A 24,201-nucleotide genomic window follows, 5' to 3' on the forward strand; every position below is an offset into this window, starting at 1 on the left:
GCCCCCGTCCCGGGGTGGGGGTGCGGGCGGGGGGGTCCCCGGCCCGGGGCCGCACCCGCCAGGTCGGGGGGCTGCCCCGAGCCCCGCGGCGGGCTTCGCTCTCCGGCGAGACGCCCAATAGCTCGGTGTTTGTAAACAGGCGCTGGGGGCACCGTCCCCGCGCTCGGCTCATTGTTCCCTCCCTTCCTCTCCCACTTCGCGCAGGACGCCGGGGGCCCGGGGGGCCGGAGGCCGGGGAGCGGGAGGAGGAGGAGGAGGAGGAGGAGGAGGAGGAGGTCCAGACCCCAAAGTGAGAAAACGCAAGCATTTCCTTTCCCGGGGGCCTGGGGTGGGGTGGGGGGGTGCACCCCTGACAGCGGCAGCTCCAGGCTGGGATCCGCAGGAAGCCCCAGCCTCCCCCCTCCGCCCCGCGATCTCGGGACTCCTGCTCTCATCCTTCCCTCCCTCCCTCTCTGTTTCCCCGTTTGCCTCCTTCTACGTGGGGTGGTCAGTTCCGAGAACGCACCCTTGCGTTGAGCTCACACATTCCCCCCCCCACACCACCACCACCTCCAAAAACAAAAACAACAACAAACAAAAACAAAAAGCAAAAAGCAACACCCCACCAGCAGCGGACCCCCAGTAATTTGCAGGAAAGTCATGAAGTCCGCGCGCCGAGAGCTCTGTTGCAAAAAAACTCCCGCGGCTGCCCACCCCCCCCCTGCGCGCTCCACCCCCCCCCCCCTGCGCGGATCCCCAATTTATTTCGAGAGAGTGGGGTGGGGGGTAGTGGAGGAGAGTCCCGAGTAGGGGTGGAGGGGAGAGAGGAGGGAGGGAGGGAGAGAGGGAGGGGGAGATTGCAAGGAACGTGGGGAATAAAGCCCGCGCCCCGGGGGCGGGGGGGGCGGCCCTGCCCGCGCGTGTGCGCGTGTGCGCGTGTGCGCGTGTGCCCGGGGCGCGTGGGGGTTCGCGCCCGGGGCGCGCGGCTGCAGGGAGCGCCCGTGCGCCTGGGCGGCGCGGCCGGAGCCCGCCCGGCGCTCCCACCCCTGCCGAGCCGCCGACTTGCTGCAGCCCAATGCATTGTGTAAGACGCGACCTGTTATGGCCACCACTACTTCCGGGTTCTAGCATTCGGGTCGGAATCCACCTCTCCGCCTGTGCAACACACACTTTACACACGCACGGGGACTGCAAGCGGGCAGCATCGATCGTGGCTCCTTTAAGACAAACTCAGACAGACATTTTTTTTTTTTTTTTTAACCCTCCTCCTCTAATCTCCCTCCAGTGCAGCAGTTGCAAAGAGGGAGAGAGAGAGAGGGGAAAGAGAAAGAGCGAGCGAGAGAAGAGAGAAACTGATTAGGAATTAGGACCGATCCGAGGGAAGCGAGCGCTAGGGCTTTGTGCATTTGAATATTCACATTTGAGGTGTTCCGACCAGAAGAAGACAGAGCGGATGATCATTCATTCACCACGTTGACAACCTCGCCTGTGATTGACAGCCGGAGTGGCAGAAAGCCATGAGATTTGGTAGTTGGGTCTAAGGGGCGCTCTCTTTTTTTTTTTTTTTTTTTAAACTGATTTTTTTTGGGGGGGGGTGGAAGAGAAGATCTGCCTTTTTTTTTTTCTTTTTTTTTTTTCTTCTTTTTTTTTTTTTTTTTTTTTTTTTTTTTGCCCCCGCTGCTGCTGCTGCTGCTGCTGCTGCTGCTGCTGTCTTGGAAACGGAGCGCTTTTATGCACAGTGACTCGGGCGCTTTGCTTCAGGTCCCGTAGACCGAAGATCGGGGACCAAGTAGCTCTCACGTTGCTGGAGACGTGAAGGGATTTTTTTTTTTCCGTCGTGCTTTTTAAAAAAAAAAAAAAAAAAAAAGATTTTTTTTTTTTGTCCTCTCTCTCTTTTTTTGTTTTTTGTTTTTTGTTTTTGTTTTTTGTTTTTTGTTTTTTGTTTTTTTTCCGGGGGAGTTTGCTTATTTGTTTCTTTTCACACTGGCCTTAAAGAGGATATATTAGAAGTTGAAGTAGGAAGGGAGCCAGGGAGGCCGATGGCGCAAAGGGTACGTATTAAACAACAATTGTGGAACTCAAATGTGAGATTAAATTGAAACGTGGCTGAAAGACACTGCTAAAAAGTTTCTTTTTATTCTCTCTCTCTTTCTCTCTCTCTCTCTCTCTCTGTCTTTTTGAATGAGGCTCCTAAAGCCGTGGCCTAAAGCGAGAGAATTTATTCAGTGCGTTTGTAGACTTATGTATGTTACATGTAATTAATTCAAGTAATCAAGTTTTCTATAGATTCCTAACCAGCAGCTATATAAATAGAAATGCAAGCTCGGGCAGTCATTCTGTTTAAAAAGCAAAAACAAAACGCACTAGATACCTAGTGCTGTAACGTGAATGTTCAGGGAGCAGAAGTTTAAGGCTATTTTTAAAGTAAATTAAGCAGCTAGAAACTTCTGATTTGTTATTGATTGTGCTCATCTCTTAATATGACTAGAAGCATTTAGCTTTTTTAAGCAAATGACTTTGCCATAGTACGATGGCTTTTGGGGTCGGAAAACATTCATCTCTGAAAAATGATTTTAATGTGCATGGATTTTTATAGAAGGTAATACTTTGAAAGTTTTTGTTACAAAAGCCTTGCACTAATTGGATACTAAGCACAGAGCTACTCACTTTAAAAATGCAATACTAATTTCCCCAATATTCCTATTTGAATGGAAATGTAGTGAGAGTAAAGTGAGACAATGACAACCCAACCGAGGTAGTCTCTTAAAAGAAAGGGGGGTCTACAAAAAGCCTTCCCTGCATAATTTGTGTCCTGGCCCTCAAAGCCCTGTTTGCAAAAGAAAGTTACTAGGCTGACACATTTTTCTTTACTGCTTTGGTTCAGGCAAATGTCAGCGTTCTTCCAAACTATTTTCACACCTCTGGCTTTAAGGAGATGAAAGTGGCAATTCCTCTTTTCTTTGAAAATCATTTCACTCTCGGCGCCTCCAAATCTTGGGAAAAGAACTTGCCCGGAATTGGAGCAATGAGAAGATTCTAAGTAGCTGAATTTTGCACACAAAAATAATGACAGTCAATATGAAAGTAGTTTTTCCGGGGGGGAAAAGAAGATGGGGGTTGTGTGTGCGTTTGCTTTTGAATTTACTTTACACCTGATGAGTTACATTTGCCTCATTGACTTCTAGTCTGGGGGAAAAGTTCATAGGAGTAGAGAAAAATAGGACAACTAACTGTTCCAGCTATATAGATTTTCTTTCACGTTGAGGGGGAATTGCCCAATTCTAAATTCAGCTCTAATGAACGTGAAAGAGCTACCTTTCTCTGAGTTTCACTTATAAAGGGGGCCAGTTAGTTTTGTATAATTTAGCAGAGTTTGTCTTGGAAAGCAAAGGAAATGCAGTGTCTTGCAGGACTGCCTAACCCCACGCTGGCAGAGAAATAAAATGAGAAGCCTGTCTGAATTCATGTGCTTAGCTTAGCTGTTCCCATCGTAACTTTTTTTTTTTTTTTTTAAATTCCCCCTGATGGGAAGGGGCTGTGAAACTAGGCGGGTTTGCTGCACTGTCCTGGCACGTTTTATTATTGTGATTTTGAATTTCCTCCTCTAGAGACATGCACGTTTTACCTTCCGCCCTCCGGGAGAATGCCTCCCTTTCTTTCCTTCTTTCTTCCTTCCTTCCTTGCCAGAGGATCCTGAATTTCTGAACTGGTTGATAGGGACACAAGTTAGGGCAAGACCGTTCATCCCGGCCGAGTCTCAGAGGGAATCCTAGAATTTTTACTTTAGAAATCATTTTTCCAGACAAGAAATCTCAACTTTAGAGATGCAAGGCCACTGAATTCCGGGTTGAAGGATCCAGCTGGACTGACATTATATAAGCTCGGTGCCCTGCCGTCTCCCCAGTTGCCCGCCTGGCCTTCAAACCTTGTTTTCTCCTGTTTGTCATGCAGTACGACGATCTGCCCCATTACGGGGGCATGGATGGAGTGGGCATCCCCTCCACGATGTATGGGGACCCGCATGCGGCCAGGTCCATGCAGCCGGTCCACCACCTGAACCACGGGCCTCCTCTGCACTCGCATCAGTACCCGCACACAGCTCACACCAACGCCATGGCCCCCAGCATGGGTTCCTCCGTCAATGACGCTTTAAAGAGAGATAAAGATGCCATTTATGGGTAGGTACACCGGGCATCAGGTTAAGTAGTAGAGACGCGATGTTTCCTCTCTCTCTCTCTCTCTCTCTCTCTCTCTCCCCCTGTGCCTTTGGTAGGAGGGAAGCCGGGGCTCCGTGGGCTGGAGGCACACCATTTGGTAACTTTTCATTTGCATTGCATGGAGAATTTGGGGAGGCGGCCTGTCACCCGGGATGTCCCCCATCTCCACACACGCTCGGCGCCCGCCCAGCCCCCGGCGGAGCCCAGGCCGGGCCGGCCGAGGGGTCGCCCCTGCAGGAGAAGTTGCCAGAGGTCCCTCGTCCCCTCTCAGACCCGGGCTCTGCAGCTCAGCGGGCTGGCGCCCTCGCTTGCTCGACTTCGCTGGGAGAGCGTTGGGGATTTCTAAATGTAGGCGCCTTTGTGTTGGAACGAAACTTTTAGTTTAAGGGAAAATCTTTTAAGCCACTGATTGTTCTGACTTGCTAAGTTTACTCAGCAACCGTATGCTGGCTCTGCCGCCGCACAATAAAATCAGGGGAGGACAGTTGCAGGTCAGGCAAGGGGGAACAGGCTTTGCATTTAGGGAGTTTGACCACCGCGGGCGAGGAGAGAGCTCGCTCTGAATCGTTTGAGACGTGAAGAAACTTCTGGCCGGGTTTTTAGCACTTTGTGTTCAAAGGCGAAACCTGCAGGATTTGGGAGTAGGTGCGGGGCTATCCGGGGCCAGTGTTGTTTTCAGACTGTGCTTCCCCCCGTGCTCTCCCAGGCCAGTCGGTTAGACCCAGGGCTGGTAAAATCCGCGGAAAGTCGCTTGTGCCTGCCGTGTGCTCGTGAATTTGGGGACCTCGTTTTACTTTGCAGCCACTTTTATTTCTATTTATTTCTTCTTCTGAAAAAAAAAAAAAATCAGGCAACACTGACCCTCCCCGGCCGAAAAACCTTCCTGCTTTATCTCCCGGTCGGTCCCTTCCTTGTGCGATGGGCTTGTTTAAATCCCAGCGTTCTCTCCGCAGCAGCAGCAGCAGCAGCAGCGTTGACTGCAAATGGTTTAGGCTCCGGGACAGAACATTTGGGGACGCTTTGAAAAGGACCCCAAACCGTTAAATTCCCGGCTGGGCTGTGAGAGCTAATAAAAGACTTGAGACACCTCCTTGAGCATTAGAAGCAGCATTTTTTTTTCTTTTCTTTCTTTCTTTCTTCTTTTTTTTTTTTTAATGGGTTGAGATAAGCGACATCTAGGCCCCTCGCAAGGCTAGCTGCTTTGCCATCCCGCAGACAGGAATGAAAGGCTTTACCGTGGGGACATTCGGAGGAACTTTGTTTGGGGCGGAGGGGGGTGGTCGTGGGGGCCCCTGGCCCAGGGAGGGGAGCGTGCAGGGAGCTGAGGAGGAGCCCTCCTGGCCTCCCGGGGCCCAGGGGTCTGATCGGTCAGTGCAGCGCCCTGACAGTGGCTGCTGGCGCCCTCGAGGTCCTCTCCCCAAGTCAGCTGAGCGCCCGCCACCGAGCTGCCCGAGCCCGGGCTGGGCCAGGCCCCTCGGAGCCAGGCGCCCTGCTGCCCCCCAGGGCCCGGCCGGTCCGGGTGGGAAACTTCCCTCAAAATGGCTGCTGGAGCCGCTGGGGTTTTATCCTCAGCAAATGTTACCAATTTCTCCGGCCAGAGCTGCTGCACCGCCCCTCGGATACTGTCCGTGGCTCAGGGCCTGCGACTGGGGCGCCCCAGGAGGAAGGGGAGGTGAGCAGCCACCTGCGGGCGCTGGGGCAGGCCGAGCGCAGGGGACAGGGTGGGGGGGTCCCCGGCCTCCTGCCCCTCCGGCCGCCGCCCTGGGGCGCCCGTCTCCCCCACCCGGGGACTAACCATTGTGTTGTTTGCGACTGTTGTCTTCTCTTGCAGACACCCCCTCTTCCCTCTCTTAGCACTGATTTTCGAGAAATGTGAATTAGCTACTTGTACCCCCCGCGAGCCGGGGGTGGCGGGCGGGGACGTCTGCTCGTCCGAGTCGTTCAATGAAGACATAGCCGTGTTCGCCAAACAGGTCAGCAAGACGCTCGCTCAGGAAGTAGGGAGCCAAGGGACCCGGGGGCAACTCCCTCCCTCCCCTCCCTCCACCCCCCCAACCCCTGCTGCACCTCTTCCAAAGTGGCCAGCACGCAGGCCACCCCAAGCACCCCCACCCCAAGCCCTGCCCTGGGGCATCCCCCCAGGTGGGAGCGCACGGCCCGGTCCAGGCCTCCCCCGCCACACCAGCCTCCCCAGCTCAGCTGCCCACCCTCTTGCAGGAAGCTCGCCCCCCTCCCCAAAATTAAATCACGGACCCCGCGCCCCCAGGGTGGAGATGGGGGTGGAGGGCGCAGCCAGGGGCCTGGGCGAGCAGGGCAGCGGCCTCCGGAGCCGAGCTGCTGGGAGAGGCGACCCGGGGCTCTGGGCTCGGTTTGGGCCTCTTTGATTCACGCTGGCCGCCTGTGGACTCGGTGTCACCCGGTCCCCGTCCCCCCTCCCCGGAGGTGACATCTTGCCCCCCTCCACCCCCACCCCTGCGCCGCCCGACAGTGTAATGAGGCAAGAAACTAGGAAGGCGACCAGATTTCAAATGTTCTTTCTTTTACCCCCCCCACCCTGCCCTCCCCTGCCCTCTCCTCCCCTCTCCTCTACTCCTTCTCCCTTGCATTTAGATTCGCGCAGAAAAACCTCTATTTTCTTCTAATCCAGAACTGGATAACTTGGTAAGAGCGGACCCCTCAGTCCCCAGCTCCCCCATCCCTGCTCCCCCCTCCCCCAAGCACCCCAGCTTTGCTGCAAGAGCACCCCCCCCTCCACCCAGGTCTCTAGACGGGTCTTCCCGTAGCTGTGAGGTGGCTGCACACGTTTCGGGCCCGGACAAGTGGCCCCGGGACAGGATCCCCGGGAAATAAATAAATTCATCCCGAGAGGGGCCGGGCGAGCCGGCGCTGGGGGGAAACGCGAGCTTTTGTTTTTTATGACAGCCGGGCAGCGCGGCTCTAATCAGCGCGGGGATTTATCTCCGGGCCTGTCAGCGTGTGTGCTTAAACTTTGCGGACTTCCCAGCCCTCAGAGTCGTGCCCCAAGGGCGGCCACCGGCCAAGAGCCCCCCAAAACCACCCGTGCACCCTAAAGGTGTGCAGAACCGCAGCAGAAAGTTTGCAGCCGCGTGAAAAGCCACACTTAGGGGCGGGGAGGGCAGGGGGGCAGTATTTGGAATATTTTCCGTGCACTGCTTACCTGGAAACCCCCAGGCCAGGGATGTGGTCCTTTCAGGTGGGGTGGGGGGCAGTGGGGCTGAGAAGGGGGGAAGAGCCATGGGGGAGGAGAGTGTTTATGATCCCCACTTAGATGCTCTGTTGTTGTTTTAGCTATTTTTTTCTCCTTAAGAAATATAAACCTCTAGATGGTACCCAGTCGCTGCTATTAAGTTTTAGTGTTATTGCCATAAATCAAAATAACTCTATTTAACTGGTGTGTGTGTGTGTGCGTGTGTGTGTGTGTGTGTGTGTGTGTGTGTGCAGTGTAGGCTGGAGATGCTAGAGCTGTGACAGCCAATTTTCTGCAAACTAGGAATAGGGTGCTCATTCTTTTTGTATCTTTGCAGATGATTCAAGCCATACAAGTATTAAGGTTTCATCTGTTGGAATTAGAGAAGGTAATTCCTCTAGCCTCTTTTCCTGTGGCTTTCTCCTCACCCCCCAAACTTGAGGGGGGTGGGGTAGGGTGGGGTGGGGGGGGCAGGGTTCTGAATGGCTGAAGTTCAGGCTTCTGAGACATTTGCATAAATGTCTTTCTTTCTGGTAATTAGTGTCAAGGCCAATCTTAGCGTCCATTTCTCTTTGCAGTTTAATTACAATTTCAGCCACTAAAACCGGCATCTCAAATGCCCTAGCCTTGCATTCATTCTTAATACTTTGCTGGCTTTGTATAAATAGTTACAATTCTAGGCATCTCTCTTGATGTTTAGAATGCTGTTGTGAGTCTGCTTCACAGGTTATACCTTTGTGATCTCTTCTCTTCCTCTTCCCCCTTTTCTTTGCTACCTCTGGGTGGGTGGGTGGGTGGGTGGGGGAGTTTTGTTTAGTTTTAGTGAGTTTCTGGAAGACAGTCTGAGAGCAGCGGCAGGTCAGACACAGAGGAGAGGCGGAGGGAGGAGGAGTGGGCAGGGAGTCTGGAGGAGGTGGTGGGGGAGGCACATTAAACCTTTTGCAGAGACAAAGCAGAGTTGATAGTTGTGTCAATTTCTCGAATCTGTGAATCCTGCACACACCCCACCTTCACACTCAAGAAAGGGTGTGGGCTAACATGATTTTGCTAGCTGTTCTATAAATCTCAGCAATAAAAACTTAATGCATTGTAATTCAAACTAACATTAAATTGCAAGCACACCGGGGTTTCTTGTGAGTTTTTGCATGTCAGGGATGCCCTAGGCCTGTAAGAGACCGCTCCACTTACACCTAAATATTTTGAAGCATTCTTTTTTCCTTTTATTTTTTTTTTAATACAGTTTGATCCTTTTTTTTTTTTCTTTTGTGGCTGTAGGTGTTTTTCATATCATGAGTACCGGCAAGTTGATTTTCTCCTATTTTTTTTAAAACTATCCTAAAATATGCTTCTTGTGTGTAGAATCCCTAATTACAAATATTATAGGGACCTGGGCTGTCAGACAGATATTCTGTGCCACCACAGTACTGGGAAAACGTGAATTATAGGCATACATCTATATTCACATTTTCCCTTAGACTCATTGGAAAAGAACTTATGATAAAGTAAGTGGATGAAATTAAATAGTTTACCTTAAATGTCACCCACGCGGGTCACCTCTCTAATGGCCACAGCCCTGGGAGCAGATGAATTTAACACGGGTGTTGAATATGTTGTAGCCTGTGAATCATCTTGTCACTGTCAATTTTCTGGGATATCTCTATTTTGCAAGAAAAGAAAGTTATTCCTAATTCTGGATGCGTCTGGGGGTCTCTGGAGGACAATTGCTCTGTGTTTCCCTATTTGGAAGTTTGGATCTCACAAGGGGGGTGGTTTGCACTTGTCAATGTCATTTATGCACTCCTGATTATATTTCCATTTTTTTATTTCTGTCATAATGTAGGTACACGAATTATGTGACAATTTCTGCCACCGGTATATTAGCTGTTTGAAAGGGAAAATGCCTATCGATTTGGTGATAGACGATAGAGAAGGAGGATCAAAATCAGACAGTGAAGATATAACAAGATCAGCAAATCTAACCGACCAGGTATGCGCTTTTCAATTTCAACGTCCCTAGGAAAAAAAAAAAAAATCTGTATGCATATTGCTTGCTGGGTCACTACCACCTCCTTTTATTATTTGCATATGATTAAGTCCCTTTTAGATACATTTCCATCGAAATGAAAATTTTTGAATAATGTGGCTATTATTGCTTCATTAAGGCTGGCTCTGGGATTCGACCTGGAGAGATGAGCTTGTAAAAGCTTTGCCTGCAAACTTGACCTGTTTCTTGTCGCTTTTAATTTTTGTCTTTATTTTATTTACCCTCTATAATAATGGGAGTGTTAACTGCCAGTGACCGCCTCTGATTGTAGGGCTTTGTTCTGGAGCATTTTTTCCCCCTTCTATTTCGAAGAAAAGAAAAGTGTAGGGTCTGCTTATTTCTTATTTTATTAGGAATAAACCCAAGATAGGTGGTCTAAGAGAGACAGCGAGGGTTTGAAATCTAGCAAATGCTGGCTATTTTCTCCCTGTCTATACGGTTCATTAGCCTGTCTTGTCAGTTTTCCTCGGCCGAACGCTTCTAGACCTCACTGAACATTGCTTTGTGCAGTGCTCGCTGCAAGCTCGCCCATTTTATTGTACTTAATAGAAAAAATAAGACCAGGCCGAGGTTATAAAAACAGACAAATATGGACGTTTCTCCTCCTCCTTGCCACTCATCCTCCAGCTGGTACGTGCACTGGGCCCTCTGGGTTGGCAGCTTTTGGAAGTGTCAGCGTCAGGGGCACCCCGGCGACTCCCTTGGTGTGGCGGTGGGGGACCTCGCGCCGCCTTGGCTCTCAACTGCCGGCCTTTGCTCGCTTCGCCCCCTCCTCTCTGGTCCTCCCTCCAGGCCCTTCTTCCGCTGCGTTGCTAAGTGGGGACGACTTTTATTTGGAGTTGCTGGGGGGATTTCTCTCCCTCTCTCACCCTGACACCGCTGTTTGCTCCCAGTCTCTCTCTCTCCCTCCCTCCCTCCCTCCCTTTCTCTCTCTCTCTCTCTCTCTCTCTCTCTCTCTCTCCCTTTCTGTCTCTCTCTCTCTCTCTCTCTCCCTCCCCTGTCGCTGCGTCTCTGGATTGGCCCAGAGAAGTTGCAAAAATGCAATGAAAGTGAAAACCTGAGGAGCGGGTGAGATGAACCGGGCTCAGGACAGCTCTCCGCAGCGAATTGCTGCAAGGCGAATAGAGACTTGGGTTGCAGGTCTCTCTGGCCTCTCCCTACACTAGCGAAGGCCTAGGGTTGTTTCTCTTTCTGACTCGGCACGTGAGTTCCGTCTTGGGGGGAGAGATCAGCCTGCCTTTGTTAAGCCAGAAGACAGCCAGGCCGGCAGAGTTTTCCTTTGCCAGCCCTGCCCTGATCACTGTTGGCTGGCGGCTGTCTTGTGGAGGGCTCGCAGGAGGGCCCGGCTCCTGGGTCTTGGTGTCATCCTAAAGTTTTCTTGTCTCAACATCACCCTCTTAAAATAAATTCCCAGCTTGGATTTCTCTCGGTAATCCCGCGACAGAGGCCGAATCCTTCCTTTCCCCCAGAGCGGTGGGAGGCAGGCAGAGCTGAGCTTTAAAAACACCAGCGCGCTGGTTCTTTGCTATGATTTGGCAAGTTGCAAACTTTCGGCAGTGTAGACGGGTGCACGGGCCGGGCGGTCGGCGCAGCCCCTGTGCGGCCCGGCTGAGGTGGGAAAGCTGCGGGCGGCCCGGCCCGGCCCGGCCCCGGCCCCGCGGGCTGCCGGCCTCCCTCCCGCCCGGCTCACCCGCCAGCCCTCGCCCCGGAGCTGTTCAATGCAGATTCCGCCGAGGAACCCTCGGGTAGCTGCTGTTGAATAAAAATTGTAATCCAACAAGCCTAACTAGAAAATGGGATTCTAAGAGCTCCGGAGTGCTGGGTACATAAAGCTATTTGAGCAAATTACAAGAATCGCTTAGGGGCACGAATGAAATCAACACTTTAATTGCCTCCAAAATGAAGATTTATACCCCATTTTCTCAACGAATCATTATTTTATTAAAGTCAAAGATAAAGGACCAAAGCTATGGGTTTTATTTGGGGAGGGGGGCGGGCGACACACACACATACACACAAAACTGATATCACGCCCGTTGAGTTTTCCCTCTGCTCCTGCGGGGAAACTTTGGTCGCTCGGCCACCTTATTCTGAGCTGGGCAGGCTGGTAGGCAGCTGCGTGGAGGGAAATTCGCATCCGGCCCTCCTCCGCCCCCAACAAGGGAGAGGTGCCCGGCCCGCCCCCACGGCCAGCTGGTGGGCTTCGCAGCTCCGGCCGAGCTCGTGGCGCTGTAGGCCCAGGCTCGTGGGCGCCTCGCGTGACCCCTGCAGCCCCGCTGGGGCTCGGTCGGGAGGGCCCCAACCCCAAGGTCGTCCTTCCCGATGGCGCGATTCCCGGGAGCCAGGAGCCCGCGGGCCTGGCCTCTCTCTGTACCTGGGAGCGCAGAGCGCAGAGTGCGGGGAACCCAGCCCCACACCCGGAGAGGGGTCCCCTGCTCTGGGAGAGGCGTGGGGGAGCACAGAGAGGCCGGGCAACCAGGGCCTCCCGCTGGGCAACAGTTTGCAGGTCCCTGGGGGGGCGCTGGACCCCCCCCACCAAAGCTCGGCCTGGCCACCTGTCTGCGAATGCGGCCCGGCCAGCTTGCACCCCTGCAGAGGGTGCGCTCCGGGACTGGATGCTTCAGGTGTGGTGCGAGCGCTGGTCCTCGTTAGCTCATTAACCCCGCTGTCTCTAGGGCCTGCTGGCGGCACGGTGTATTTTATTTTACTTTTATCCTGGGAGGGCGCGAAGGCTGCCACCGGCGCTGGGACCTAGGATCCACGACTTTGATACCCGCCGGTTTCCCGGAGGGCTAAGTCGGCGGATACCCATGTGGCCTTGTAGTGATGCTTGCTTTTCTTTTTTTTTTCTTTTTCTTTTTTTTTTAATTTTTATCAGATTAAGACACCAGTAGAAGGCGTAATCTCATTTATCCCCCTACCTCGGTGTCCCCCTCCACTCCCAGACCCCGAGGAGCCAGGCCTGAGTCCCCTCCCGGGCGCCCTCTCCCGACCGCCTGGCTCCCAGCTCAGCCCGCACGCTTGTGATGCCCCGGACAGCGGGGGACAGCGAGGACCTGGGGTGGGGGGGACCCGGGCCTGGGCTGGGGCTGGGGCTGGGTGCACCCCGGGAGCCGAGCGGAGAGGAGCAGGGGTGCCAGGCGTCGAGGCAAGGGTTGGGCTGGCTGTCAGTGCGGGAGGGAAGCGGGGACGCCTGTTGGGGGGGCTCAGGATGGTACTGGGGGCATCAGGAGGGGTTAGGAGGCCAAGGGCCTGGCCGCCCAGGCGTTAGACTTTAGGACGCGCTCCCAGGAGGAGCGGGGAATGGAGTCTTCCTCCCCAGGGCCCTATGCTGCTCGCCACTCCTTGAATCTAAGCATTTTCCACCCCAAGAACCGGTCCGGAGAGTGGGGAGACAGGGGTGAAGAGTCTTGGGGCCCCTAGGCTGCCAAGGAGGTGGGCACGCCTGCTGGGGGGAGCGCACGGACTAGCTGGGCCTGTGCTCGGGCTTCCCACAAGCAGCGGAGGCAAAAGAAATGGTCCCCTTGGATTACAATTTTTATTCAACAGCAGCTCTCCGGGGGGTCCTCAGCTGAATCTGCATTTAACAGCTCTTGGGCGAGGGCTGACGGGCTGCACAGGGCGCCCTGTTGCATGTTAATCCAGATTTGTGCCTGACATCTGGGGAGAGTAATGTGGCTCAAGGAGATGGAACCAGAAAGCCACGCACGCCAGGCAGGTTAAATGCCAAGTGCTGCTAAACTCCCAGGGGAGGAGGATCGGCCTCCGGGACTGCGCGGCCCAGGCTGGAGAGCGCCAGGCCCGGGGCCTCGGGGATCCGGGGCAGCCTTGGGCCAGTGAGCTTCGGTTCCCAAGTGGGCTACGAAAACCCTGGTGGCGATTGTTTTATCTTAGATGTTGTTTCTAAAGCATCTTTTGAGTTAAAAATTCTGAAAACTGAACTTGGACTTGACTGAAAACGCCCCCTCCCTGCAAAGTGGGGTAGGGATGCATGCAAGGGAGATTTAAGCTTTCTCTTTTGGGGAGGTGTCATGGTAAGGAACGGGGATGAGAGAGAGGGCAAGGGACAGCCTAGCGTCCTTGATGAATTGAATCTGCTGCTTCAGAAAAAAAATAGATGAGGCCATTGGATATTTACTAATACTAGAAATGCAGGCAATTTGTTTTCATCCAATAAGAAAACTGGCCACAAACAGCAAGAGACTGGAAGAGGGTCCCTTTGTCAGGTAGTTTGTTTCTAAATGCTTACACATGGACACATCTTATTTAAATTGTAAATACTTCACAGGGTCCCAATTAATGCCTTTGTCTTGGAAACTCTCAGTCCACCTCCTGACATCGATGGGGGTCTTAGATTCATCTGACTTTACTTTTTGATTGTTGTAATGGGTCATGTGTTGTACTCTTAATTCCTTTTCTTTTTTTTTTTTTAAATATGTGAAGGGAAATTATGGCAAGATTCTCTTTAATGATTAAATAATAAGGTGTTGACTGCTTGTCACTACATTGGCTAATTGGGACGTTCATTCTAGCCCCTTATGGCTTAGTATCCTTGGAATTAAAACTTAGTTGTTTACCAGGTGTGTTTTTATTGTTGCTTTCTGATTGGCTTTGGAAATTTTTAATTCCAGGATAGTTAACATACAGTGTTATATTAGTTTCAGGTGTATGATACAGTGGTTCAACGGTTCCGTACATTACTCAGTGTGCATCAAGGTAAATGTGCGCTTAATCTGATTGGCTTTTAGCGTGTTATCTGTGTGTGAATTTCAGAGTAGGGATGTATTGATTCCTAATAGGGGCACTTAAAGAACATGTTAGGAAAAGCAAGAGAGGGGTATATGCAGATGGGGCGTGATCAATTACGTTGTTAAATGTCTGTAAATCTAAATGCTAATAGTAGAAAAGTTATTCCCTTTTGGTGGCGCGTCTCTGTCTGTCTGTCTGTCTGTCGCTCAAGTGGAAGTCACTAGTGCAAGTTCCATGGTTAATGGGAAGGGATGATGCTAATGCTGCTTTGTAGAAGTAAAGCCGTAACAGTAACTATTATTCAGTGATTTAACTAGCTCTGCAGCAATAGGTCACTCAAATAGCAATCCCTCTCCCACCAGAATGACTCCATTGCTCATGATTTGGAAATATATGGAGTGGTTGTGTGCACTGTTGCTATCGGTCCTAACTTAGAGACTTTTATTAGGAAACATGGAGAAGCTTACATAGTAGAGGAAGAAGAGTAGGAGAAGGAAGAAAAAATGGATTAACATATGGGCACTGCTTTCCAAAAAGTAACAGATATCATGCTGTAATTGCCCAACTTTGAAAATAAACACATTTTAAATCATTATATTTTCAAACCCTTGCATGTTTAAATGTTAAAATGTTTGTCATGGTCCGAAAGATTTAAAACACAGCTGTTGCTGGGTGAGGGAAGGAAAATTATGCGGAAAAAAAAAAAAAAAACAACCCTCCGTATTCTTAAAAACAAAGACTATTTGTGGCCCCACAGTAGAAACAGGCTTATTAAGGTCAAGCAGATGGGCTAAAATATTGCCACGAGACCTACTGCAGTAAAACTAGCTTACCTTCCCTCGCAGGTAGACGGGGAGAAACTGTGAAGAACGCATAACAAGTTTTATTAAGAAACTTGTCATAAATGAAAATATTGTCAACAAGACTTCAAATGAAGTATTTTTGTATTGGCGATGTTATGCCTTCCATTGCAATAACAATATTTTCTTATGAAACGTAAATATGTCAAACAAATGTGAAATGCTTAAGTTTTAATAAATGATCATTTAATCATCAAACGCAACCCAAGTATGTATACAGAAACTTTTAAAGGAAAGTCGGCGTGCTGCCAAATTCCTATAGAGACTAGCAGGGAAATGATCAAAAAATGAACAGAAAATAAGACTTCCTGTAAGAAGGTCTATAATTCAACATTATTTGACTCCACTGTCAGGGAAATAGTTGAAGGATAGTAAACTGATACCATTCTCATTCATTTTTGTTACACAGTCTTAAATGTTTGCAGTTGTAGCATTTTACATGGCCTTTTTCAGATTATGATATCTGTCATATTTGTATCAAAGTATTACTTGCATTTATATTATAATCGAAACAATTTTTTTGGTCATTTCTCCTGAGTGCAAAAATTTAATTCGGTATTTAAAAATTACATCAAGACTAGAAAGTATTCTTTTACAGATAAAGAAATAAAAATAAAATACACGTGACTCTGTATTTGATAGTTGTACAGATGTCAGACTCACAGGTTTTCAAAATCCCAAGTAAAACAACACTGCTGTAAATCACGTAGGGCTTGGTGTTCTTACTCAGCAGGACCCATCAGGATATAATAAAGTTAGAGTCTGGAACACAAAATACAGTCTTCCAAATTTGAATTTTAATACTAATTCCAAAATTAGACTTTTGGAATCCAGTAAGAATTTGAATATTTTGTTATCCTTAATATTTGTGAATAAACCTTGCATGTGTAAAATCAGTTTGGGAAAATTCAAGCAGATAAGTGTGTGTGTACGTAGTGTAAAAATATCCTTCATTGAAAATGCCATGATTTCAGGGGTATAGGAATTTGCCACAGCTTTTTCGAGTCTTAAACAACCTCTTCAGGAAGTATACCTATGTTGGGCAAATTGCTGTATTTCCCACACTTGCAAATTTGACATTTTAATAAATGGTGCAAAGAATGCCGTGTGAAATAAGCAAGAATATAGTCATTTAAAAATTTGTCACTAGAATCCAATTTCAATCAATTTAATGCATTCATGTGTGCAGAATTAAAGCAATTGGCAACACTTTACTAGACTCTCTCTGAACACTCCCCCCCCACCCAAAATAGCATTTCTTAATCTAAGAAATATATTCTTATTAAGGGAGAACACAAGAGTGCAAATCTTCTGAGCTTGTTTTATATTCCTGGACTTCTTGGTTAAGAATTCCTAAAATTGTCTACAGCATACATTAAAAGTTTATTCTCTGATGGAAAAAAGCTTAATTCTACATTTATTGAATTATATACCTATTGTTCCTTGGCATCATGAGTATATACAGTTAAATGCAAGTTATAGCCTGAACTAAGTGATTAACTCTCTTCAAGATATGAAATAATCCTGCTATGACTTTTCCATGGCATATGCACCACTGTGTATGCCATAAACCAATGGAGGATAAATAAATTGTGAAAATAAATTCTATATTATTTATAATCCTCAAAAACACATTTCTATAATTGATTCTCCCGTTGGTACTTTTCGTGACTCTATTTATAAGCAACAGGATTTATAATCATGAGATAAAGAACCTTTATCTCATGTGGGAAACGTCACGGTTCTTTAAAAAACCTAAATGAAATCATAGTTTACCTCAGAAAGGAAGGGCTGTTACTATTAATAAGTCTACTAAGTAGTACTCTGAAAATCGCCATGACTTTTTATGAGTTTACCAAGCTTAAGCAACAGTTTTAGTCTCGCTACTTTTTTTTTTTCGTTTTGACACGATACAGAGTCCTACATTTTACAATGGATTTCAACATACGTTATTTTGACTCATTTAGAAGATTGTGGTAGGTAGGTAATTAACATTTTGAGCGATGTTAGAATGATTCCCGGACAACACATGACTTGGGATTAATCGTCACTGATGAATTCTCATTTCTCTAGCTTTTTCCCTTATACTTTACCAACACCACGTGGTTGCCTGTTTATTATTAGTTTTTAAAAATCTTGGTTGGTGGATATTATTTAGCAAAGGAGGGCTCTGGTTCTTTCTTCCTAATCACTTGTTTCCCACTGTTTGGTAAGATCGCCTAGGCCTGAGATTTGAACTTGAACTAGCTTGCTGGGTCTCATTTCCCTATTTGAGCACCTTGTGGGCTATTACCCACACGTGGGTTTATTTTCCTGCAAAGATGAAAAATGTTACTCACTTTAGAACAGGAACGAGTAGAGAACCAAAGTCATCAAATACTCCCAGCCTGTGCTTTACAATTAGGAGAAAAACTGAAAACTGTTGTTCTTGTTTGCCTTCCCTAGGGCTCTGAATACTTGATATAAAGATTCATATCAGCCCTTTTGTGTTCTTCCTCTTAAGGCCTAAATGTTTATTTTCAGTGACTGTATTCTTAACGGATAGTCCATATTTGTTCCCAGACCTCCACGATTTGCATTTTATTCTGCATTTGCATTCACATTATGTCCCATAGAAACTCTTTCAAGTGAAGTGAGTTTATGACTATTATGAAACTGTGGAAAATGAAGTTTATAATGAAATCGACACAGTCATCAAAAGGGACAATGAAGGGAGCAATTTGATGCAAACCCAGAGTTTTCTTATGCCATCCCAACTTGTGAAAGGCTTATCTCTCTTTCTTAAAAAAATATTAGAAGCTGAATGAATAAGAATTTCTCCGACAATAAAACTCCTCCTAATGTCTCCATAACTATTTGGATGTGTTCTCGAACATTAACTTAATTTGATAGACAAGCTATAATTAACTGTGACCTATAGTGTTTTCTGTTATTCAGAGACTATTCCTTAGCGATTTGAAAACTTAATTTCCAACTAAATGGTGTACAATGTCTGACGTTCTAAAGGCCTACTTATACCATTTACAAGAAGTGGAAATAGTTCGTGTGTCTCTGGGGCTTCAAAGGGAGACTCTTTGAGGGTGGGGACTCACAATTTTTACAATGTAAAATCCTAGCAAACTAGTGCAGGTGGGCTTTGGGGGTGGGGAGATTTTTTTTTTTTTTTTTTTTTTTTTTTTTTTAAGCAGCCTTCCTTTCTATTCATTGCAATGTTACAAGTTATTTACAGGGAAGAAAAAAACAAAAAACAAAAAAACAAAACAAAACTACTGTGTTTCATGAGACAAAAACTCATACATGACATTTTAAGTCTAGTTATTTTATTGACCATGAAAACCAGTCGTGTAGGGAGAGAATTAAAAATTGCGGCAAATAGGTAGGATGCCGCGATCAGGATAGAAACGTTAGTGGTAAAATTAAATTGGGTATTTTGGGCTTAGTTGAAACATTGACTTGAAATTTCCCGCCAGATCTGAAATTGTTTTAAAACCCCTGCTTCAGAATATGTTAGTGTAAGAACTTTGTGATAATTCCCCCACTGAACATTACTTTCATTTGAAATTGCTCATTCATAAGAGACTCAGTCTCATGAGTAGCCACCCTGCCCTTCACTCTTGAACAGTTCAGATAAGCATATTATTTATTTACAGTCTATCGTATCCATTATTTATGGGAAATATGCTATAAGTGTACAGAGCATATGGAATTTATCTTTGAGAGATATAGGTGGTATCTCCACCCAAAGTGGCATAACCCTAAGAGGATAATAGGGTTGCTTGCCCTCGGTGTGCAGAGAAGGATCATCTCTTAGAGCATCATTACGTGTTTGCATGTCATAATTCCAGATGCAAATGCATTTTTCCATTTTCATTTTAATTGTCAGAGTTTCCTTGGCTCTAGCTTCTGCTGAAGAGAATCAGGAGTTTTACATTCTGAATTGGTCTTGGTGATAAATTCATATGTTTGAGGACAAAAAAAAAAAGATACTGAGCAGCAGATACATTAACCCCTTCATTTCTTTCAGTGTGCTTCTTTGTCCCTTGACGTGTTTACAATTTTTTTGAAGAATTTTGTCCATGAAATTTTAACACTACTTGTGGACTTGGTGGCTTGGCCTATTGTTTCGCCACATTTGGGGATTTTGTAAGCTGTGTGCAATAACAGAATCAACAAGAAAAATCTCAGACTCATTGTGTCCTGCACTTCCTTGCGGAGAATAATAGAGACATCTAGACTGCGCTTGTTCTATGCATATCAAGTGTATTGTTGGTGTTCAAGTATTTTTTATTCTGATAATTATTCAAAGCCAGTAACAATCTGCATTTGAGCGAGTATAAACATTTTTATTCTGGAATTTGGAATTTGCAGCAACTCAATTTTATTTTCCAAATTACCCTGCCATTTCAATTAGGTGCATTGTTCTTCACTCTTCTGTTTCGACATTCTGAAGGTTTGCTTGCCACCCTAATAGTGAGTTGTTTGAGTGTTTAATATTTATTGAGGGCATGTAAAGAACGTGCCAATAGAAAAAGAGGAGAATAAAACATTAAGAAATCAATTATGAGGCTTTTCTTCACTTGTAGTATACTTCTAATACTCTACATACTCGATAACTGCTAAAATAGTATGAACAGCCTCAGAATAATAGCCTTGGATATGGCTGAAGAATGGCATTCTGATGAACTGGAATCCCTTAAAAAGTGAACCAACAGCAAAACGTGGGCTCCTGCTTCTTGAATCCACAACCACCTTGGTTGATCTCTCAGTTAAGAGACTCGAAAGAGAGAGAACTTGGCCATTCTAAGAATCAGAATTGTAAATGAAATATCAAAATGCCTTGAGAAAGGCCTTTCTGGGGATTTTACCAAAGATAAATACTGCAGGAAGGGGAGAGAGAGAGAGCGAGAGCTCAAGGATTCAAAAATCCTTGAAGAATGACAGATACTTTGAAAACACAATTTGGTTGAAAATATAAAAAGCTGGAAGTGCTTCTGAAAAAAAAAAAAGAAAACACAGGGAAATCAGAGAATACCCTCTAGCTAATAGTGGAGATCAGCGGTAAATATAAATTTCCGTGATTCTTTTGTTCAACGTATAACGCTATGAGGTAGTAGGAAGAAAACAAGAGTACACCTTGGCTGAGTGTTTGTTTTTTGTTTTTTTTTTCCTTCTCACATCAAAACTGTGGATTCTCTGATTTGAGAGTTTAGAAGTAGAAGAGATTTCCGGAACACTTGAGAAAGAGCAATTAAGCGTGCTGATTGTAACTTTTAGCCACACCGCGTTCCCAGGCAGGGAGTGTTTCAATAAAATATATGTAACTTAGAGCCAGCTCTCTGGTGTTTGAATCTAGGCTTAGCTGGGAGGATAAGGCCCTGCTGCTGCTGCTCCTTGAGCCTCAGTGGCATCGTCTGTAACTCGGGGATGGAGAACCCATCCTATGGAGTGACTGTGACAGCTAATGTGAATGAATGTAGAGCATTCCAAATGGGAAACCTTAGGGACGCCTGAGGGGCTCAGCAGTTGAGCATCTGCCTTTGGCTTAGGTTGTGATCCCGGGGTCCCGGGATCGAGTCCTGCATCAGGCTCCCTGCATGGAGCCTGCTTCTCCCTCTGCCTGTCTCTCTCTCTCTCTCTGTGTGTGTGTGTGTGTTTCTCATGGATAAATAAATAAAGTCTTAAAAAATAAAATAAAATAAAATAGGAAACCTTAAATAAAAGGCGCATTAAATGATACCATATTCCCTGGTACTCTGCGCAACCTTCAACAACATGAGTTTGACTTGGGGAGGGGAGATGGGGCGGCTGCTAAGGAGGTGTTATTGTAGAGACCGTCTTACAATCGTGCAGATTCAGGGAAATGTCTTTTTAATTCTTATTAGGAGGGGGTCACGATTATTCTCATCTCCTCCATGTAGGAGGAGAGTGGACATTCGGTTGTGTGGCTGAGATAGCCCAGGGAGCCACCACACATTCTCTTTCAGATTCAACCTCCAGTGACAGTGTTTGTGCGGATCCTCTGCTAAGTACTTTTCTCCATTTCTGAGTGCAAATGCTTGGTGGCTAGGGGCCAGTTGCTTGCAAGGTCTTAACTCGTGCTCAGGATACAATGTTTTGTGCATTATCAGGGGCTGTTCTTTTTGCCTAGAAAATTTGCGGTTTGAGGTTGTTTTATATAAGACACATTTGCGTTTATTTTATCTTAATTTGTTTGCGGAATGAGGAGCACTGAACACAAAGTTACAGATGTATGGTAGAAACATCGGGAAGCCGGCTGGCCGTCTTACAAAAAGGGGGTTTTATAACCTCAGGTATATTGGCATATAATTTACAGATTCTTCTGCCATTTCTCAGTAGAAACGATAGAAAAGAATCTGAATTTCAGCAGAAAGCTCTCAGAGAATAAATAAGGAGTATGGTTGGAAATATTTACATACAAATATTTGGAAATACGGTGGTGCCAGTTGGATGAGAGTGTTTGTTTGTTTAAACATTTTAATTCTGAATTACAGCTCACAGGTATTTCGGGAGTAGAAGTATATACAGTCATTAAAGTCATTTAATATAAGGGTTTACTTTTATTAATTGTATGCCAGCGGAACACAATGGCAGAGGGAAAGGAGAGATTATTGAAACATAAATAAGTATTCTTTTTTTTTTTTTTTTTTTTTACTAAGATTCCTAGTGTAATAAGGCTTTATTGTCTCTTCCGTTCATGGGATTTTTCTCCACAACAAACTGCTTAGTAGAATTTGAACATTCAGTGCAGCCGACTAATTTCTAAATGACTCCTCTGCTCTCCAGCCACGAGGTTTCGGTAAGGCTGCTTGTGATCCCTTGGTAGTAGTTTCCCTCTGGTGGTCATTAGTCTCTCCCCGTGCACTTTTTGGGAGTGTACCCGCCCCACTGGTAAGAATCTTCCAAGATCACGGTGGGGTCCCCACGAGACGGTGCGGGCCTTGGTTCTTGACGCAGAAAAGCTGGGCAACAGGTCTCAGTGCTGGGTGGATTTCGCGAGGAAAGCTTTGGAATCCTTGGGGGGCATTGTACGCCCATAGGCCCTCTCCCTCGGCCTTGTCGGTTGGTTGTTCGTGGCGTGGATGAATTAATTCCACTCTGCAGGTTGGTAACGAGAGACCTGAGAGTGTCGGAGTTGAGCCCTAAAAGATGGCAGGCTGCAAAATAAGATCCTAAGGGGCACGAGGAAGGTGGCCCATCGCGCCGGGTCCGGCCTCCTAAGGCCGCTGCCCTCACACCTGCCGCCGCCACCAGGCCCGGAGCCCGGGGAGGGGGCAGCTGGGCACCGACGCCCCCTGGCAGGACAGCAGACAAAGCGTTCAAGGGCTGGTACACTTTAAAGATGCCTCTGACTGCCAGACTGCTTTAGATCTCATTACAGCATAATTAGGGACATTAAAGTTAGTTCCTTTCCACGTCCTTTGGCCTTCTTTCCTCATGGGCACGAGGATGAGGAAGTGGGTGCAGGTTGCCGTGTGCAGGGCAGTAGTGAGTGTGCACTTGTGCATCTCCCCACGTCTGACCCTGAGGCTTCGGGGATTCCTGGAGCTCATGCAATCACCTGATACAAAACTTTTCATTTAAAGGTGAAATTACTCCTCGGAGAGTTTTCACCAAAGGCAAAAAAGCACAAAAATTCTTCTCCTCCTCTCTCCATGCCTCATTACACAGAAATAGAGGATTCAGTGTTTGAAAAATTATCATTTTTGTCGGTTTTATTTGTGGTACTTGAGAAGTGGGAAATCTGGGACCCAGTTTAACAGACGCTGTCTCTTGTACCATATACCTAGACACCCAGGTGTATATGCACGTGTCTGTGTATTTCGGGCAATGCATCACAGTTGCTAAGTTTTAGGGTTTTAGAAATCGACCTTATTTGATGCCGAATCAGACACCCTTCTGCTATGAGGGAAGACGCCGGCTGGCCCCAGCGTGGTGAGCACCATAACTAAGGGATAATTGGGTAATCGCCGAGATGCGTTCCTAGATTAAAAGTTCACAATGGAAATACGGTAGGGCTGGGAGGGGCAGTGTGGTGTCTTGGTGAGAGCCGCGGATTCTGAGTGGAGATGCTGGATTTCCATTGTTTCACCCCTAATTTGCCATCTGCCCTGAGTCACCAAAATCAGCCATCGGGCCTCCGTTAAGTGGGTTAGCAATAAGCACCTCTTATCGCGGCGTTCAACAGGGGCTCAAGCAGAACCTGGCAGGCCTGCAGCTTGGCAGAGGAGAAGGCAAGGCGTGGCGGGCGGGGAGAGGGAAGGAAATGCGAAGGAGGAGGAGAGTCCAGGGAGAAAGTCGGAAGAAGTGTGCGAGGGAGATAACCTCGTGAGGAGTGGGCCACCCTGGGGGACACCTCAGGCCACCGCCAGGCTTCACCCGGCACAGCACCCGCCTCCCCGACTTTATCATCTTTCAGCAGGCTGGAGCGTGGACTTAGGAGAGGCTTCGCTTCCAGAACCACTCTCAAGCACATCTTCACGCGGCCCCTGAATCCACGGCCTGTGTGCACACTCAAGTATTAATCTGTGAGCTTCTGGTATTTAAACATATCTAAAAGCTTAAAGGGTAAGAGGACAGTTTCACTGTGTTAAAACATGCTGCCCAAACTTGTCATGCTTAAATGAATTTGCTTAATGATTTCCAGGGATTTTTTTTTTTTTTAGAAATATGTGTAAAGAATTTTATACTTTTATTCCGAATGACCTGAATTGAAAGTTGGATAGACGCAGCCTCAGAGGAGTATGTCTTGAGAAGGAACAGGTTTTACCCAGGGCTCTAGCAAGGCGTAGGTGCTTCTTGGTGGTTGAATGAGCCCAGTGCTTATCCTGTAGGCTGGGGTTGTCAGGCAGATGCAAGTGGGGGCCACCACGATTTTTAAATAGGGCTTTTAGCCTGTCAGACTCTGAGCAACTCATAAATAAAGCGATCCCAGGACTGCCAACTTCTCAGCTCCAGGGACACGCTGGTAAACCTGTATCCCCTTCTGCAGCAGTCCCCGAACCCCTTCCCTCCTCCTCTCTCCGTGTATGGATCCCTCTGGTTCCTTTTTCTCCCAGATGGCATTGTTGAGTGGGGGACATATAAGGCCTGGTTTCTGCTGAAGTTCTGCACCTCTCAGGGTCC

General features: G+C 47.4%; 1 protein-coding gene across 9 annotated transcripts in view; it reads left to right on the forward strand.

Annotated features, from left to right (window-relative positions):
• Positions 1-1,092: 1,092 nt before the first annotated feature.
• The window catches only part of MEIS1 (Meis homeobox 1), a 165,081-nt gene continuing 141,972 nt past the window's right edge, over positions 1,093-24,201 (forward strand). For 3 of the 9 annotated variants that reach the window (XM_077915669.1, XM_077915666.1, XM_077915668.1), the window contains exons 1-6: positions 1,097-2,030; positions 3,931-4,157; positions 6,028-6,169; positions 6,807-6,857; positions 7,742-7,792; positions 9,245-9,391. In XM_077915669.1, coding sequence (XP_077771795.1) covers positions 2,019-2,030; positions 3,931-4,157; positions 6,028-6,169; positions 6,807-6,857; positions 7,742-7,792; positions 9,245-9,391 — 630 coding nt within the window. In that variant the 5' untranslated portion in view covers positions 1,097-2,018. Of the gene's footprint in view, positions 2,031-3,930; positions 4,158-4,193; positions 4,294-5,719; positions 5,869-6,027; positions 6,170-6,806; positions 6,858-7,741; positions 7,793-9,244; positions 9,392-24,201 lie in introns of those variants that run through there. The other 6 variants (XM_077915664.1, XM_077915665.1, XM_077915670.1 and 3 more) reach the window with 5 other exon arrangements.

This window comes from Canis aureus, chromosome 11 (assembly GCF_053574225.1).
Source record: "Canis aureus isolate CA01 chromosome 11, VMU_Caureus_v.1.0, whole genome shotgun sequence".
Lineage (NCBI taxonomy): Eukaryota > Metazoa > Chordata > Mammalia > Carnivora > Canidae > Canis > Canis aureus.